The 20,188-nt window shown below is 36.6% G+C and overlaps 1 protein-coding gene across 2 annotated transcripts in view; it reads right to left on the reverse strand.

Annotated features, from left to right (window-relative positions):
- The window catches only part of RNGTT (RNA guanylyltransferase and 5'-phosphatase), a 171,775-nt gene that overhangs the window by 108,689 nt on the left and 42,898 nt on the right, over positions 1-20,188 (reverse strand). The window contains exon 10 of one of the 2 annotated variants that reach the window (XM_038130524.1): positions 14,028-14,099. The exons of the other annotated variant lie outside the window; for it this stretch is intronic. Coding sequence (XP_037986452.1) covers positions 14,028-14,099 — 72 coding nt within the window. The remainder of the gene's footprint in view (positions 1-14,027; positions 14,100-20,188) is intronic. 2 annotated transcript variants of the gene reach the window in all.

Genomic DNA, 20,188 nt, shown 5'->3' on the forward strand with positions numbered 1-20,188 from the left:
TGCCTTGAAAGAAACATTAATTAATGTTCATTTTTCTGCCATAGAAAAGAGAAAAATAGGTGCAGTTGGAAAATGTGCCAATAAACAATGGCTACAAAAACCTGCAAGATATTTGAGGGCTCAGTCACAAAAAGGCAGTAAAACCCTTTGCTAAGCCTCAGCAGCATATCCTGACCTTTCAAGATCTGAAATAAACCAGCAGCTTTACATTGCTCTTTCTACATTTGGTGCATTGCACCAGATCAGTGTGAGCATTCAAAATGCGCATTTGTCAGATTAGTAACGGCTTGTAATGGAGTTCATTATATTTTGAGTATTAAATGGTGAGGAAAACACGCTATGGATATCACTAGAACAAAACAAGCAACTGTCAACTAATAAATTCTAAAGCTCTTTTCAATCAGGTGTCACTTTCACAGCAATGAGACAAAACTCATAGATTTGCACTGTTACAAGTGTGATTAAGCACAGAAAGTTACTTACATGAGATCATCCCCCATTTTGCCACCCCATTCACACAAGAAAAAAATTTTCAAAACCCATTCCTTTCATGGCCTACAGGGAATAAGCTCACAGAGCCTTGGCTTGCAAACTAGAATTCTTCAAAAATTGAAAGCAATGAGCAAAGGAAACTGGGAAGTCACAGGACTCAAATCATCAGTGGCAGCAGTACAGCCGAGCAGAACTGGCTACCAGGTACCTCCATCACTAAAGGCAGCTCGAAGGAAAAAAGCACTGCTTCAATATGCATCAGAGAAAATCTGAACTGGTACACTGGAAAGAAGGCCCAAAAAAAAAAAAAAAGGCAAAATGACATTCTGATGAGGCATACAAAGGTAAGAGAGCAAGTAGTATCTGAACAGGTATCTCAATTAGGAGAAAAACAGAGTGCCTATTTTTAATAACATGAATTTAATCAGTTCTTTCCAAAATCATATTGGCTTTCACCAAAACCTTTGACATTTCAGGCTCCCAAAGCAGCATTAAGCTTGTCTTATATTTCTTTGCTAGCAATAGAACCTACTAGACCTCTGTCATAAGTCCTCAGTTGTTCCTGGCAACAGTTTTAAGAATTATATATTGCTCCCATAGCACACAGGACTCACAACCACTTTCTTTTAGGACTCTTCTTCAGCCTACATAAGAACAGGCACCACAGCCACCATCACTGTGTGGGGAAGCACATCTTGTACAAAGCCTGTGGCAGACACCATGGGTGAAACGTCTCCTAATCTCTGTTCATGCCCCATGCTCGTGAAGAAAGCTTAGCTGGCTGTTAATGTTGCCTTCAGTGTTAACACCTTCATGTTTGAAAGGAGGACATCAGTAAAGAGCCACTCAAATGAATGTAAAATTAAGAGTATGGAAAAATCCAAGGGGCACGAGAGTGGTTCACTCTTTTTTCACTTCTCACAGAATACAGATGCACGATCTACAGATTTTTAAGTGCCATGGACAAAATGTTGGAAAATCAATCAATCTATCTATCTATCTTTCCTTCCTTCTTTTTTCCTTCCTTTTTTTCTCCCCCTACGTATAGCATACTTAAGTACTCATCTATACAGCGATTGAGCTTGCCCCAGTTTGTACATGTAATTAAAACACAGAAAACACATCTCAACCCCTGTAACAACTGACTGAAGAACTGATTGAAGAATTCTTTCCTGGGAAATGTGTATATATATATTTTATCACTTCAAAGAATCCCCATAATTCTCTAGGTAGATTTCAGCAAGATCTAGTGCACATGCTCTCTTCCCTATAGTGTCTTTTCCACTCAGCCACATTTTATTGAGAGGTCTGAAAGAGCAAATTAACTAATGAATATTTCATACATTTGAGCTTCCAATAAGCCAATAAGCAGTTAGGTTATTTAGAAAGCTTTTTTACAATGACTCCTTCAAAAAATGGTTTTGTACAGTGATTTATATTTCCATCCATAAACTGTTAAATTAAAAGCTGAGGCAACTTCATATGCACCATAAACCAGCTGAATCACTTTCTTTTCCTTAAAATATTCCTTTCACTTTTCTCATCAACTTGGAACTAATTATTTCCTGCAGTTCTGCCAATCATATATTTCTATTTTAAAGCTTGTTAAGTAGAAGGGTATATTACCACTAGGTTCCGTCAAATAAAGGTCAAAGCTAGGTTGACATAAGATCATATGAGAAATGAAAATACAGACAATGCTGCCAAGCTACTTCTTCATCAGACTAGTAAACTAAGAAGTCAAAGAGTATTTCATTCTTACAGAAGCACAGGACATTAGCAATAAGAAAATTAGCACATAATTGAATTTAACTCAGGGACATATCGAATAAAAGCAATATTGTAGGAGAGTGGCTCTTTCTTTGTTATTAGACATTTCCCATAATTACAAAAAATGTTGCTAATATACAACACATTTATCCTAGACACAGCCAAAATCTTCTAGTGATAAAATTCTTAGCTTTTAGCAAATAAGTAGGAGGGTAACGTAGGCTGCAATAAATAATTCAGAGACCTTGACAAAAACCAGGAAGAGATTATTTAGTGTGTAAAGCACACATTTAATAATTGTGAAAAACCAAGACATTGATGCATATATAATCTAAATCCAGGCATTAAGTAATAGCATGTTTTAGGCAATACAGATGTTTTACTAACTTAAGCATTCAGATAATTAAGATCTTGTTCCAATATGTAGGTTTTTACTTGTCTTACAAGGGTGAGGGTCACTATTGCTTGACAGCATAGTTACTAAAGTACATGATAATTCCTGTTCTAGGTATTTCTAACCTAAAATAAGCATGTTAGCAAAGAGTAAAACAAAATTAACAAGGAGCATGTATCTCCTACCTATGCTACAAAGTTACACTTCCCTCTTACTGTAAATAAAATGTATCCTAAAGCAAAAGAACATTTAGACAAGCCTTAAGAGAAGAGTCATCTGTTGAATCAACACCTCTTCCTCAAGCAGCTGAGCTTTCTTCACCTGTTGAAACGCTGTGCATTGCACTAAGGTCACAGCATGGAGTGGGCTTGCAAAGTATGGTTTTGATGTTAAAACATCCTCCACACAACTTCAAAACATAAGATGAAATTTCTACTGAACTTTGAAATCCACCCAGGACTCAACATTTCTAATTTTAAACTCCAGTTAATTCAAATTAACTTCTCAACAGAAATCATACATAACAAGTCATATAAGAATCACAAAAAGAAATGGGTTTAAAACACTGAAAACCAGGGTCTGCAGCTCCAGACAATATCAGATTTAATATCCAGAATAACCAGATTTAATAGCCATGGTCTTGAGCAGATAGGGGAAGGCAATTTATTTGCTGAATGGAGATTAGAAAAACACAAAGGAAAAAAAATGCTACCACCAAAAAAAATCCACCCACCCAACAAGACCAGTCCCTTTCACAATGCTCCAAAGGGGTGCCAGAAGACAGAATCTGGACAAGTGTCAGGGTGTGCTCCTGCCAGGTTCACAGAGATCTCAGTGCTGAAGTCACGACCTCATGCTACATCAGGTGAGGAACTCAAATCCTAGGTCATGACATATGACCATATATCCAGCAAGATGGCAGGAGTGGCTGAGACGGGGATAAGATGCTAACATGATTTCTGTTGCACATCCTGCCTCTCTCTCCACAGGGAGAAAGGTATCCCTGAGAATCTACCACCATCACCCTCCACATTTGAGCTTCCCTTCCTGTGTCTCTAAGGTTACCTCATGGCCACAGCTCAGCAAATTCCACAGGCCTTACACAGAAAGTCCCTTACCTAGATGGATGCAGTGAACACACACAGGCACCAAATTCCATAAAAGTACTTCATCTTTGATTTTGGTATTTATGTGCTTTTTCCACAATGCAGCTACACTAAAAAGAAAAATAATGCCTGGGCCTCTGCACACAGCTGATAACCAGCATGGACCAGGATGAACTGAGAATATTTATTCTTTTCCTCCATGAGATATGGCTGAAGTGTACCCACCAGCAAAGCATGCTCCATTTGCTTCTCCAGAGCAGTACCTGAGACATGAATAATTCAGCACACACACACAGATACACATCCATGCACGTCTTCACTTACTGAGCCAGAGCAGAACACATGTCACAACTGTCTTAGGTTTAATGATTTTGAGAGAAGAATAAAGAATAAGCTCAGCCTGATATTCTACCCTGTGTTTAACGTTATTATTGACAATTCAAGGCACCCACAGCTGACATCTGTATTCCCAGTGAAAGCCCATTATTAGTTTTCCCAACTTCTGAAGACCATGCAGTCTAATATTTTTAGTTTTATATTCATGATCTGGCACATGTTTCTTCTGACCATGGTTTTATAGAGCTGCTTTTTCAGAGCTGCGATGTACACATAGCTTTATATACAAACAATCTAAAAGAGTTGTTTGAGTTTCCAAATAAGATTATTACTACATTCAATGCCTAAAAGGCTTTTTTCATTTCCTATGAAGTTTTCTTTCTGAAGCAGGATTAAAAGTTAAGTATTAGAGAAATGAAAAATTTTATAGAATTATGTCCCTTAAGTTCTTTATTTCTAAAACACAAAAGGCATAACAATCAATAGAATCTAAAAATTTGTTTTAAAATTTTGGCAGTTATCTAACTTTAAAACATTGGGGGTCTTCTAACTTTATTCACTCAAATATTCAAAACTGTATGACAAGGGCAAGCAATTCAGCAGTTTCAAAAAGTTTCTAAAGCTTATCTTAGCATCAACGAGGTACAGCATGTGAAATACTGTTTCAATTGTAATAATACAACCAGTGCGCTGCAGGAACATGATTGCAATTTATATGTTGTTTTTTTGTACAATGGAATATTGCTCTGATTTACCACAGAACAAAAATGGTTTGAAGAATCTGAGCTATTAAAAATATTGCTTGAGACATATATTAAATTACTGGTATTTCCTTAAAAAATAATCACTGAAAATTAATTTTAAAATGTGCAAAGGAAAGAAGTTAGTAGCCAATGGATAACACCAAGGTCTAACAGAACATACAAATATAGCTCCATGGGAGCTTTTTATTAGTAAACATAACTTGAACAAAACAGCTGGACTGTCAACACTGTCACTAAACAGATGTGACCAAAACAGAATAAGTAGACCATACTACAACCATTGCTCTGTCCCTTACTCTTCTTGGATTGCTCAAAACTTTAAACAAATTCACAATAAAAACCATAAAATTCTGTAATTGCAACTGGATGATAAATTTGCACCACCAGTATAAAGGTAACGTATACAAAGCAGAATATTTACAATCAGTTGAAGTGACTGAATTATGATTCTCATCACCAATATTGGGCAATAAAGTGGCAGAATTATGGAAATAAGCATCTTGCACAGATGAACACCTAAGCCCTCCCTTTCGAAAACAAAGCTCCAGTAAGGCACTGAAAGCTTAGTAGTTGCCATTTTCAGAGAACAGACAACTCAGTCAAATTCATTGACTGCATGTACAGTGACTTCATTTAGAAATCCTTCTGAGCCCTCAAAATCAGAACTCAATAAGGGGATTTTACTGAGACGTAAATTATTAAAACGAAAAGGAATCCTGTTCTGTCTAGACTGGTTGCCTCCCCTCAGGTAATTTGAGTAGATGAACTTCCCACTTCAATTACAGAAGGAAAAGTCATAGGAAAAAACCCTAATTATAAAATAAATGTGTCATTACCACCATGGGATATTTACACACAAAAAGACTGCATATGGGAATATAAGTTTTAATAATTTATTTTACACTGAATTCAGGCTATCTTCAAAGTCAAACACAGGAATTTACTGCTTCTGTTTTTTCTAATTATTTTTCTTAGTGCTTGTGTTGCACGTAGTAGGGAGCTATTCTTACCTTAATTGGACCACCTAGTATGTGTTGCAGTCAATATTTTCTGTTTCTACTTCTACTCTCCTCACACTTTCTTCCTTTCTATCAGCCATTCACAATGACTCTTCATAGGAATAGCTGTTGCTGGGTTTTCACACGGCTGTCTTTATGAGAAAGAATTATCCCTGCAGTGAATTAAAGAACCGTGGGAAAATTCCTTCATCTTAAAAACATTATTCAAGCCATTTCATACTTGAAAAGATTGTGGCACTAGTGTTTTTAGAATATAAATCACTTCATGGTATTTAAAATAAGACTGTCTAGTACAGTTAGTATGAAGTCTTGTAAAAACTAAAAACGAGGGGGGAAAGGGGAAATAGTAGTAACAATCAGCACTTATTCACGACTATCTCAGAAAAGGAACCACCTACGTTGCCTGAACCATGATAGAACTAAAAGTTAAGTATCAGCTTGTAACACCTGAAGACTTGCAAATATCTATCATTTCAGTACACAATCTGTCTTTAGATATCTAGTTCATTGTGTACATCGTTAGCTTATGAGTAAGAAACACTGGAAATATAATACTCGTTTCAAGAGAAAGTGGTATGCTTCATATTTATGTTAAATAAGAGAAATATTCTAAAAAGGAGGAAAATACAGCATTCAGATTGTCTCCTAGACCATAGCAGTCAGTCAAGCTATTCCAACTTGTTAGAATCATAGAGTGGTGTGTGTTTGAAGGGACATAAGAGATCGACCGGTTCCATCCCCGGCCATGGGCAGGGACACTTTTCACTGGACCAGGTGGCTCAAAGCCCCATCCAACCTGGCCTTGAACATTTCTAGGGATGGGGTATCCACAACTTCTCTGGGCAATCTGCTCCAGCGCCTCATGAAGCTCACAGTGAAAAATTTCTTCCTACTACCTCATCTCAGCCTGACTACTTCCAGTTTAAATCCATTCCCCATTTTTCTATCACTAGAGACCCTTGTGAAAAGTCCCTCTCCAGATCTGTTCTAGGCTCCCTTCAGGTACTGGAAGGCTGCAATAACGTCTCCCCTAAGCCTTCTCTCTTCCAGACTGAATTATCCCAATTCTCTCCTAATTAGGCATGAAAAAGAAAATACTAGTGAGGTCCTGATCTCAACCTTCATAAAACCAATCTTGGAATATACACTAATTATATTTGCTACATCCTTCTGATTAACTTTGACTATTTCTTTTTCTTTAGTTCTTTTCCCCTAGAAACAGGAAAAAAATGGGAAGAGACTGGGAGAAAGCTGGAAAAAATGAAATATTGTTGCTAGATTAATTGTAAAAAAGGAATAATTAAAACTAAGTTAGGGAAATAAGACATTAAAACACTGGAACACTCTCACTGCTTCCATATGACATTTCCCCAATGCTCTATTTTGCCTACAGATTTTTGTTTTGAAATATACTAGACAAGAAAAGCCCTGTTTAAGACTTCATTGCCAGTACTTAGAAAACTGGACATGATAATGCAACTGGAAAACCTGCCCCACTGTAAAGTTTTTCACACCTTCCACTTCAGCTGTGATTACTGCCACATTTTTAAGAGATCTGAATATTTGCTTGAGACAGAAGCTAGATATAAGTACACCTGGCAGTACCTATGGGAATGACTGTCAAACTGTGAGCTGAAGGAGACAGTTATTTAATCATAAGTTTCATTCTATTTAATCGTAAGTTTCTGTAGTGTAAGAAGAAAAAAAATATACTTCAGCTAAAAAGCGAGAAGGGGTTTTAAGGGTTTGAATCATGAGAAGCAGAAAATTGTTTACCAAAGATACTGAGAAAAGCTCTTTAAGGAAACCTCCTAAGAACAAAGAAAAAATGGTTTTGGACTTTATTCTCCAAACAGTATTTCAGGTTTAAAATATCTCAGTTATTTTCATTTACAATCGAACTTAAACTTTCAGGTGTGACTTTGTATTTTTTTTTATAGCAAGTTTCACGGTTTGCTGAAAAAGTATCACATCAGGGTAAGCAAGTTAGAGTGCAGACACAAAGATACAAACACCTGAAAAATATAACGGATTTAGTATCATAGTAACTTCTAAAGTTACTCTTAGAGAACTACTTGTCCTGTATCTCTCTCCCAGGAGCAACACTGTGTCTCTTCCCCTGACAATTAGTGATAATCTGCCATTCAAAAGCTTCTGGTGAGACGCGCTTTATGTTGAGGAATAAGAACGCTTATATTCTGACAATAACACAGGCATGACAGAATTTAATTAACTCCCTTTCACTTTTATATAATACTTCATAAAGCCTTGTTTTGGAAAATATGGAAAACAAAACACCTTCACTGTGATCCATAGTGCCCACTGGGTTGGGAAAAGGAAGATAAAAGTAATACATGTAAGGGAAAGAAAGAAATCAACATGGACTTATTGTTGTTGTTGGGTTTTTTTTTTCACACAATCTAACCAGCAAGTAAAACAGTCAAGCTTCAAGCTAATTACAACACTAGAGAATGCTCCCCAACAACAAGCACCTTGTTAGATAAAAAAATAAGAGCATGAAAACAGCAAATACGTCCTGGTCAGCAAGTACTAATTATCACTCTTCAACAACAATCTAAACTTTGCATGCATCATAGCAAAGGAGATTTTTTTTAAAGGGATGCAAAAATGAACAGAAATGCTACTTTTCAGTTGCTGTGCACTTTACTGAAATACAAGGAGTAACAGTGAAGCAAGCACAAGGTAGCTGCCTGAAAGTTTACCAAAGAAACAGGAAGATTTTCAAATTGTGGTGATCAGATGAACAAGTCAGGTTTTTAATGACAGATAAAAGGTGATCAACAGGGGAAGGGAATAAGGCAAGAAAGATTTTAAAATGACAACTAGCTATGATACATCAATCGTACTTCACAGCCCCCAAAGCTTCTGCAGCATCACTCCCTTACTGTGTTGATTCTCCATCCTATAAGACACCATTTGTTGCTCTTCCTATACTGTAATGCATTATCTGACCAGGCTCCCCTTGCTCTCAATAAACAGCACCATAAAAACTGGAGGAAGAAGAAAAAGCAAACTTAATGCACCTCTCCCAGACTGAACAGCAGAAAGCAAAGCAAGACAGAACTGAGTGAATGGTCTGTATTTCATTTACCTGACAGCCCTGAGCCATGAAGGAATGAGGTGATACTTATTGAGAACATAACACACAGCACGAGCACCAGTACAAGCATTTGGGTGTTAGAGAAGTCTTCACAAGAAATAACCCAAAGGGTGCAAGAGCAAACACATCCATAGTGCTTAGTACTTACTTTCCAGATTACTATTAGTACTATTAGAAACAAAAGCATTTTAAATGTTTAAGTGTTTTATAATGTCAATGGTAAAGTATTTTCAGGTGATACCATTTGAAAAGAAATCAGAATCAAAATTAGGGGCAGAAGGGTGACTGGCAGCCAGGCGCACTTGTAACAGAAGAGATGCAATTAAACACTTGCATCTATGAATTGTGCCCTCAAAGCTTTCACAGTACAACTTTAAGATAAGGTTAATAGGCTAATAAGTGAGAGACAGCATGGACTGCAAGCCTTACATTGCTTTAAAATGAGATTTGTAACAGAAAAGTCAGACATAGCAATGTTTTACAGAGATTTAAAACAAACATTTTTCATGCATTAATTCAATGAGCTCATTGGCTGTGGGCAGGATTTACGATAAGCATATCTGTTTACCATGACAAATTTTATCAATAGCAACAGCATTGCTACACATAATGACAAGTAAAGAAATCTTGATCTTGACTTAATTCAATGCACAAAGTATTAGCAAATTTAATGTAAATTCTATCTCCTTTCTAAACATTTAAATAATTATTCTTTTTCAAGCATTCAGTCTATTCTTACCATTGCAATCTGGTCTCACAAAAACTTGGCTAGAGTTTAAAAATTTAAAGGCCAGGGTTAGAAAGGAAAAGGAAAGTTGTACTCATTTTCAGCATCTTTGCTAAGAATGCATTAATTAGATCCTACATCATGCCAGTGTTACTGCTTGTCACTTAACTAAGGTAAAAAATAGTCGTTTAAGTTTAGTGTCCATACATTTACAAGTAGCTAGTGATTATTATCTAAGAAAAACCTTCTCAAAACAAGGTTTTTCAGAAAGAGCTGTCTCCAAGATAACTGGAGAGTGAAGACACATTCTTTTGTGGACTGTTTCAGATGAAAAGGGATTTGGATTTGCCTGCATTTGCTTCTGGGGCTATCAATCATTCTACTGTCAGCTCCCTCTGTTATATTAGTGTTACCTACCAAATTATCTGCCAAATTTGAAATTGTAGCTATACAGCTGCAGTTATTATAATGATGGACTCAACTACAAACAGACACAAATCAAGAAGCTGAAAATCCATGCACTGCAGGGATTTAGCTCTCTACTCATTAAGACTAAACAACATAAGGAGCGTTGGGTCCTATCAGCCTTTTATGTTCAGAGGAATATGAGAAATCCAGATTTCTTGTGTGTGGAGCTCACAAAGGTCGAAAGGCACACTTATTTCACTAGAATACAGCTTTCTTTCTATGAATTTGATTTTGGCAGGTGAGATGAAAGCAGTGAGACAGCAATGTCATATTTTGAGGTGATATTAATAACAATCAACACCATGCTTCAGATTGAAGAAAAATTACAATAAAAAATATTTTTACATCTGAAGAATCATTTGTTTTTCTTGACACTAACATCTCTTGCAACAAAATGGGATGTGTTACAAGCTTTTAGAAACTAGATGTCACAGAAACAGTAACTAAAAGAAATAGTCAAAGGGTTCCATCAGCATCCTTGAAGACAGACTTTTGCGGCAGCTATACACGATAAGCATCATAATTCAATACAATTATCATGGAAAGAGACAACCAAACCAACTGACATGTTTTGCTCAAGAGCTCAAGTACAGGTTTCTCCCAACCACTGAAACTCAATTTTTATGTTTCCTTCCTCCTAAGACTTTCCTGTATAGACATCTATTGCCAAACACACACCATGTATGTCAATCAGTCTATTCTCTTAGTTCCCTTTGTTTCTTTCTAGAATGCTGCTAGAGTTTATTCATGACACACTACAGCAAAATCAAAAAGTAAGTAGCAATAAGCCTCACCAATAATAACATGGATTAAAATCTGTAACAGGTAGGTGCTTATCCACTCACTTTCTCTGCATTATGAATGCACCATTTCAGAAGGAATATTCTGACAAAGCCAGAAAAATCTGCAATGCTTAGCTAGCAAAATAGGTCAAGCATTTGAGAATAAGCTTAGCTAAAAATATCTCAGTTCACGAGACCTGACTAAAAGATGAGGTTTGCCTGAGCAAAGGTGTTTATCAATGGAGCTTGAATGTGCATTTCCCCAGCTGAAAAGCTGCATCTTCCAGAGCAGAGTAAGCTGAGTCCTGTGGAGGGTGAGACAGGGGACATGCTGCAAATCTTGTAATTCATGATGGACAGCAATACATTAACTCCATCATTCACCTTTAAGACTCAACTGCTTTCCAGATCAAAACAAACCTCCAAATTCCAGAGCAATCTTTGTTTTGGGGAATTTTTGGAGTGGAGGTTGTTTGTTTGGATGGTGGGGAGGCATGTTCTGGTTTTGAACAGGACCAGTACCTTGTGTAATTATTTATTCGAAGATGTGGTAAAAAAATAAACAAAAACTTAACTTACACCACTTAAATAGGAACTTACTCTTTCTTGCCATTTACAAGTTATATTACATTTACCTCTCTTGGTGATAAAATTCTGTTGATCATTTCTCGCCAAGCCAAACATCCCTGGGTGCCCATTTTTATCATTAGGCTTCTAAAATTAACCTAAAAGCAGCTGTGCTTTTTAATCTTTATAGCAGGGCCATTGTTAATGACTTCTTGCAGCTAAAGCCCTGCTTGTACTCATACTGATAACATTATCTTAATTCATCTTTAAATTTAAAAAAGTATTACATGGTAACCAGCTCCTCCTCTCATTCCCAGAGCATTTAAAAAACAAACAAAACCAAACCCTGTTCAAAAGCAGACTTTTCCTAAACACTGACAATCCTCTGGAAACCTATTGATCATTTTTCCATTTTTTGCCAAGTGGGATTAATCATGTGAAATCTGGACACTTCACTACAAATGAGGGATTCCTCCCCTTCCACCACAAAAGAAAACTTAACCAAAATAATTATGAGTTTTGAAAAGTGTTATTTTGCTAGTATATGCACATCCCAAACTGAATGACTGTACACTTCTAACATTACATGTTTACCTCAAACGAAAATGTAACAGCAGTGAATGGCAAGTTAGACTCAAAAGGGGAGGAGAGATAAGGCAAGACATGAAGGTAATAAACATGGAACCACAGGTGGAGCAGCAGGCAAGAAAATGCAAAGAGAAAATGAGAACCCATGAGTGGTTATAAAAGACTATGTTTTTCAGAAGAGTACATGTAAATCATGCTTAGGGAAAAGTCTTCGTGGTAGGAGGGATCCAGGAAACTAACACCTACTTTTCAGAAAAGGCTAGAGAAAGGACATCCAGATACAGAATTAAAATGTGTTAACAAAAAGCTTCTAGTCCAAATCTAACACGTCTTCCCCACAAACCACTCCTTTTAAAAGCAGCTGTCCTAAGTCACAGTATGACTACGCTTCCAAGAATACCTAAGTAATTTCTGGTGACTGGTGCTATGCCTACACTTGCAATTCCCACTTACACTGAGTGACTGAGCTGAGTAGCACCTTACTCAAGACTGGAAGAGTCAACTGTAGTTTAGAAAAGCTGAAATGTCCTGTGGTTTACTAATATTGCTTTTGTCCTGTTAAGCACACTGAAACAATAATTTTGTTTTTCCAGAAGCATTAACAGATACTAGTGTTTTCTCCATGGGCTATTTTGACTAAATTTAACACATTGTTGTGGTTTAACTACAGTAGGTGCTAAGTCTTCCACAGCCACTCACTCCCCTGGAATAACATGGAGGGAAAGAATCAAAAGGGTGTAAGTGAGGAAACTCATGGTGTGAGATAAAGAGAGTTTCAAAGCTATAGCAAAAGCTGCACATGCATAAAAAGCAAAGCAAGGAAGTCATTCACCACTTCCCATAAGCAGGCAGGTGTTCAGCCATCCTCAGGGCAGCAAGGCTCCATCACACATAATGGTGACTTGGGAAGACAAATGCCACCTCTGCAAACATCCTTCTTCCCCCAGCTTTATATGCACAGTACAGCATCCCATGACAAGGAATGTCCCTTTGGTCAGTTGGACTCAGCTGTCCCGGCTGTGTCCCCTTCCCTACTCTTTGTGCACCCCAGGTTTACTCACTGGTGCAGTAGGGTGAAATAGAAAAGGGCTTGAAGCCATGCAAGTGCTGCTCAGCAATAACAGAGAATATCCCAGTGTTATCAGCACTATTCCATGCTGATTTGCAAATCCAAAACACAATACCATATGGGCTACTATGAAGAAAACAACAACAAAAAAAGGCTGTAAATGACACCAGCAAGAGCCCCTTGGTGATATTCAGACCTTTACTGTCTATGAAAGCTAGTGTTATAGAAAACAAGTTTCCTATTTCCAGTACTGTTTAACAGCTCTTTCTTGTGATCACAAAGATTTTATTCCCACACTCTATTCTCCTTTTCCACAACTTCTGCAATAGATTATTATACATTTTATACATTATTATTATTATACATTTTCACTACAGCCTATGCCACCAGGAGACCCTGCTGTTGAGGACTTAGCAGGGGACCAGTTGCCTGGTTTCAAACAGAAATTTGAGAAGGAGGTGACAGAGCAGCCTAACAAGTACTGTGATGCTCTGGTAACAAATACACCAGGCTAACTCCTCCACCCCCTTTGATTTCACTGCCTAAATAGTTCAAACGTGCTCTAGAAATGGGACATTTTCCAAGAGTGTCTAGCGGACTGTTTCAAATGGCCATTTTTTCTTGAGCAAGTGGAAATAAATCAACATGTATTGTAAGGCTACTTTCAATCTAAATTCTGATGCATTTCTTGTTATCAAGATGCAAAATACTCAAATTGTTTTGGTGTTTATATTTACTCTGAAGTTCTTACTTACATAAAAAAAGATTAAAATTGAAGTAGGAATTAATAACTAATGATAAGCAATAAAACTTAAAGTACTTACATTAAACTTAATAATGTCATATATCAAGTACCGAGGGACAACCTGTCCATTAACCTTGTCGATGATCATTTCCTTAAAAGAAAAGAGAAAGCATTGGCACTTTTTTCATATATACAGAAAAAGAATGTTGACACATTTATACTTAGTGCATACACCTGCAAGCATGATGCAAACACCAGACACATCTTTATTACAAAAAAAATTTTACAACAAGTCAAGATTATAAAAATATTATTGTGGTCTTAAAAGTCTCTCATTAAGCATTCAACAAAACAAACACCAGGAGGCTGTGCTAGGGCTTCCCATTCAGATTTGCAACATTTATACATTAGTTTCCCCATAGTTTTCAAAATCTTGAGTGAATAATGAGTTTTTAGAAACCTTAGTAAGAACTGTAATCCTAAGCCAACCAAGCGCTACTGGAAATCTTGCCCACAGTCAGAAGCACAACAGTGAGGATGTAAAGAACAAGCATTCACATTCATTGCCTATGCTCAGGTTGGATCTTTTCATTTTAACAGTGTCCATTGAGAGCTGCAATTTGCTTGAACGTTGTTGCACTGTGACTGAACAGGACGGCTCCTTCAGACAGAAGTATCACAGACACTCTCTGCACCACATGAAGTCAGTTAACATTCAATATGTACCAGCGAATCAGACTGAAAACAGGCCAGGTAGGGAAAGAACATTATTGATCAACATCCAAACACGAAAGTGTTCCCTGTACTTAAGGGTACATTCAAAAATACATACTCCTTACATGGTGGTGTTACATCTGTAACTCAGGCTTCCTACGACAGGAATTAGACACAGTATATAGAGTTTGATGAACCAGCAATGAAGACTGAAAATGGTAACAACCAACCACTGGTAGATCTTTTCCAGAGACAATTATGAAATAACCACTTCTCTAAATGCAATCCATCTTCTCCCTACCTTTCACCCCTACCTGATTCTTAGCTAATAAGTTGTATCAGCTATAGAATTTTTTTTAATTTAAAAAAAAAAAGTTGAAAGTTAGAATTCCAAATTCACATAAACAAGATAAAACAATTGAAAAACATGAAAACAGTTCATTATGACAGAATGAAAACAAAATCGGGAGTTCAAGAATTATTCCAAAAGAAGAACATTACATCAACTCTATTTTTGTTTTGTTAATGTCTTGCTATTTTTACGTCTTACAACCTTTTAATTTCTCTCAGAATTCATAGATTCTACAAAATAAAACCAAAAAAGTCTGATTGACCCATGTAAGATTAATTTTCAGTCTGCATAACAATAACAAGATTCTTGAATTATACCTAGCATCTAGCCACAATTTGCTGTGAAAAATAAGCAAGCAGTTCAGTTGTAAAAACATAGATTTGGTTTAAAGCAAACATAAAGCTTGAAGCATTAAAAACTAAACTAGAAGATATGAACGTGTTGTTCCCAAAAAACACTGGGAAATCTAAGTTCCCTACTTAGTATTTTGGAATTTCATCCTCCATGAACACAACACTGCGATGGAGAGTGGGATTTCAAAGCCATGTGCAGCATTCACAGGTGTTGTGAATGACTCCCTGAGTTGACCTTACACATCATTCCACACAATTTCTTTTTTAAAATTAAAACTTAAAAAAAAACATGAATCCAATGAGTGAAAACTATTCCTTTGTAATATTATAATATCTTCCCTCTAAGAATTTAGTCACAGGCACTGTTAAACAGCATGTGCAAAAAAGGTCTACACAGAAGTGATGTAACAAAATGCCATTCTGCTAGCGTCCAATATTTAGGTAGGACCCTGGTGAGCTCTCAAAAGGAACAGCAGACACAATGCTGCAATGCCTTCTTTGAAAATAAATATTATAACTAACTACAAGAACAGATGGGTACAACTCAAGAGACAGAAGGCATGATATGCAAACTCAGAAGAAGGTGTAAAGATATAATGCAAGGGAAAAAAAACCCCAGGATAAAAAACCCCACCTGAAATTCCTGATAGTAATCAGGTGAAGCAAATAACAATGTAACAGTGAAACAAAAGAATGACGTTGTTTTTCATTAACTCTCAGCTGAACTGGCAGGCGAAACAACTTTTTTGGAACACATTTAATTGAGCACATAGTGTTTAAGGCCTCACTTTCTCAGTATGCATATTCAGAACGTCAGCTTTGATGCAAAGTTAGCATTTGTATGTAAAACCCTGAAAATATTTCAATGCCTGATATTACAAGATTTTATGCCTAATTTTAAAAACCTGAATCTCTGCATATTCAGTTTAAGAAGGATTAAAAAATACAACAAAGAGGACCAAGAATTGTTTTTGAAAATCCTTTGAAGTGTTTATTTTTAACTTTTTCTCCACTTCAGACACGTAAACATTTTCACTCTATTACTGATCAAACAAGCCTTTTCCTCATCTCCTCCCTTCTTTTATTCTTCCCCTGCCTCCTGTTCTTTTTGACATCCTGACTGAAATCCCAGCTATCAGAGCAAAAAACAATAGCACAAAATGCTTTAGAAGATGAGATGACAAATTCCTGCACTGCTCATCTCCATCATGACAACAACATTCCCTGCTCCATTAGTTACGCCAATACAACTGTCATAAGGCAAAAGCTGTAAAGTGAGCATAGGAATGGTTCAGATTAGAAATGCTCTAACACATCATTATTTTACAGTCTGATTTCAGAATCTGCCCTGAAATTATGAGAATTGAAAAATACACCAGGGAACAGACCCCAGAGAAAACTTCAGAGAAGATGCAAAAATGTAGTATTTGAGAAATGACCACAATTAAACTCACTCACTCTGACCTGAGTAATAACCTGATACTATAAGACTATATTTAAGCCAATTTTTAGATAACTTAAAACCAAATCCACTCACATGACATGTTAATATAACACAACATTATCCATAAGGCACACCTGCATCCATGCAGCTCCTTCTACAGACTCCATGCAGATTTACAGCCAGTATTGTTTGATTCAAAGCTACCTCTGCTACTGGCATTTGTCCATTAGCTGCTGGTTTAGGTATCCACTTAACCCGTGGGCCTGAAGAACAAGGACCAGTGTTCCATTAGAGCAATATCACCTGGCAACACTGTGCTGGTGTTACTCTCCTCAATCCTGTGGTGCTGCAAAGCACAGTTGTACAGTATATTAGACCTGCAACAGTGCTAAGAGCTTTTTGCTGAACAAGTACCAGAGGAACAATGCTGGACTGAGAGCTCATGGGCTTTTTTCCTTGAATCACATCTCTAGAGAGTAACTTAGACTTAAAATAATCCAAAATTCAACCCAAAGCACAGGATCCAATCTTACCAGCCACTTGCAGAATGTATTTTTTTGTTGACATAGAGTATGGAATCAAACCTAATAATATATATGTTTGTTTTTCCTTTTCTCCTGTGCCTTTTCTTAATCCTTTATCCATTTACCTTTAACACAATTCTAGACACTGCTGTATTTCAGGAATGAAAACAGTTTTTGTTTATTGCCTTTTTTCTTAAGTCTATTTTGCATAAATCTATTTTGCACCAGCTTTCACAAACTCAAAAAGTTTTAAGTTCTGCAATTTCTGAGGCAGCTTACAAATAGATAAGGTCTCTCCTGACATAAAAACATAAATGCATCTTTATCTCATTCTCCATTTATGGAGTTCCTGGCCCTCTTTAGTCTTCAAGAGTAAACAGTATTTTATACAAAACTAAGATAGTTTAAAAAATTGTATTAAAACTGTAAAAGTTACTCCAAGCCTAAGGATGACTCTGCATTTTCTACTCAACTGCTCCAAAGCTAAGCAGAATGCCAAGAAAACTCCTGAAAATAACTATTTTGCTTTTTTGCATGACAGCCAAAACATTTGAACAAAACTCTGTGCATTCCCTCAGACAGCACTATGGATGCAAAACACTTGGCTTCTAAAAGAATAAGTCATACTAGTCACCTGTAGGTGAAATTTAAATTAGTTTTAATGAGCTTCACAGAAAACTTTCTTCCATGACAGCAGAACAACTGCAACTGAAAAGCTGGAGATGAGCACAGTGTTGCAGATCTGTCATCACCCAAGACGTCACTGATCACAAAAGAACTGTTTGCAAATAATTTCAGCCCGAAATGAACCACAAATGCATCTGAAATTCTCAAAGACAACCACATGAAAGGCTTACACCAGAGGCCTTAAAGCAACTTAATAGATCCCTGAATGCATGGAAATCTCCTTTGTGAAAGTTTCATGTATTCTGTCATTTTAAATAATGTTGGGGGAATATTAATCTTTTGTATTCTTAAAACCAGTAGTTGTTTACTACATGGCACTGATATTCCTGTTTTCTGTTTCCTTTTTTTCTCATATTTTTAAGAATACTCTAAAGCAATACCAATTGGACCACCTGAATCTATACTTCCCCTGAAAGAGAGAAAGCTACTTCAAGGACAGGAAGTATGAACTACTTCAGTCTGTAATTAAAGAATTAATTTCAACAGCCCTTCAAGCACTAATTAGCAAAATATGTTAAGATAAAAAGCCAACTTCCTCCCATGGATTTAAAAATAAAATAAAATCAATCATGCATGCATCTAGAGTAAAGGATCATTCAAGGAAATTTTCATTTGGCATCAACATTAGACAAATATTAAATTACAAATTAAAGTTCTTCTGATGCTTCAAATAATAGGCAAGTCTTATCCTCAAACATGTTAAAGGAATTTCAGTTGAAAAAAAATATTCCAGCAGCATCTTTTTATTTAATTGACCATACCAAAACAAATTTAGAAATCTGTACTATGAAAAGTATTTATCCATTGAAAGGTTTTAGTTCTATCTCAGGGTGCTTCATTCAATCAGTACTTGTTCATTTCATGTCATTTTTCTTCTCACTTTATTAAAAAATAATGTGGGAGGAAAAAAAAATCATACTAAGACTGATTTTATGCCAATAAAGTGAAATAACAAAATGCACTATTAACAGTTAAACTTTTACAGAACAACAAATTAAGCAAAGTTATAGTTCATGCCCTGGGTACGTGAGAGAACTTCAGTCATTCTTAAGAGACTTAAACAATAAATCTGGGGAACATAACACACCAGATCAGAGACCCTCTACCATGCCCCACACCTACATTATGCAATTTTCTTAATATCCCTGTCTTCCACCATATCAGCCACCTTCACTACATCATCTGTTTGAAATAAAGAGAATAATTAAATAAACAAATGAAAGAGCAGCCATTTCCCTCAAGAACACCTAGGACTGTACCATATGGCCAATAGCAAGTCATTACTTTCTCAAGAGCTTTAGAAGTAGCAGGGGGAAAAGCAGCAATACCAGGCTTTTTATCTCAAAAGCATGGAACCTAATGTATGTCATGAAGAATAATATGTACATCATTTGGAAGCTGCCTGGCTGAAGAGGCTCCTACCAGACACGACAGCTTGTGCAACCACTTCTGAGCTGACAGCATGGCATTTCTTGCATTATGCTCTCAATTTTTCAATGAAGCAGAGGTGGTGGAAAATATTCCATTATCTGCTTCTCTGTCCCTGAGACAGTACATCGTTCCTTGCAGTAATTATCCTCACAGATTCAATTTATACACGCTTCCCATGTAAATGTGTGCTCAGTAAGACACATCATTCACAGAAGTGACATTTCAAGTAGAATACTGACAACAAGGGCCGGAGAAAGGGAAGAAAGTTAATAGAGACAATATGGCTGAAAAGTGCAATAGGCTTCAGAGGATCAATATGGAAGCTATCTCAGGTACAAAAATACTGCATCAAGCAGGAGTTACAGCAATGTAGAGTCTCCGATAGTACTGAAACATAAAAGGAAACTGCACTGATCTATTAGTGTAAGAGCTAGTGAAATTCTCTCGGTCATGTGAAATGGGACAGTCCAGAAACAAATAATTCTTCTTGTGGCCACAGTTGTGAAAAGTTTGCCACCAATAGTCCAGGCCAGCTTCCAAATACACAAATCCAAATGCTTTACAGCTTTCTTTACAACTGGCTCAAAAAGTTCATTAGCAAGTTTACATAATTTAAATTAGCATAGCAACTTTGAAATGTTTAAGCCTTAAACAAATATAACTAAGCCATTTCTAAATCATCCAAAAATTCAGATCAGCTGAAAATAAAGGTGACAGAAACAAAGACATCAATTC

Source organism: Motacilla alba, chromosome 3 (genome assembly GCF_015832195.1).
Source record: "Motacilla alba alba isolate MOTALB_02 chromosome 3, Motacilla_alba_V1.0_pri, whole genome shotgun sequence".
Classification (NCBI taxonomy): domain Eukaryota; kingdom Metazoa; phylum Chordata; class Aves; order Passeriformes; family Motacillidae; genus Motacilla; species Motacilla alba.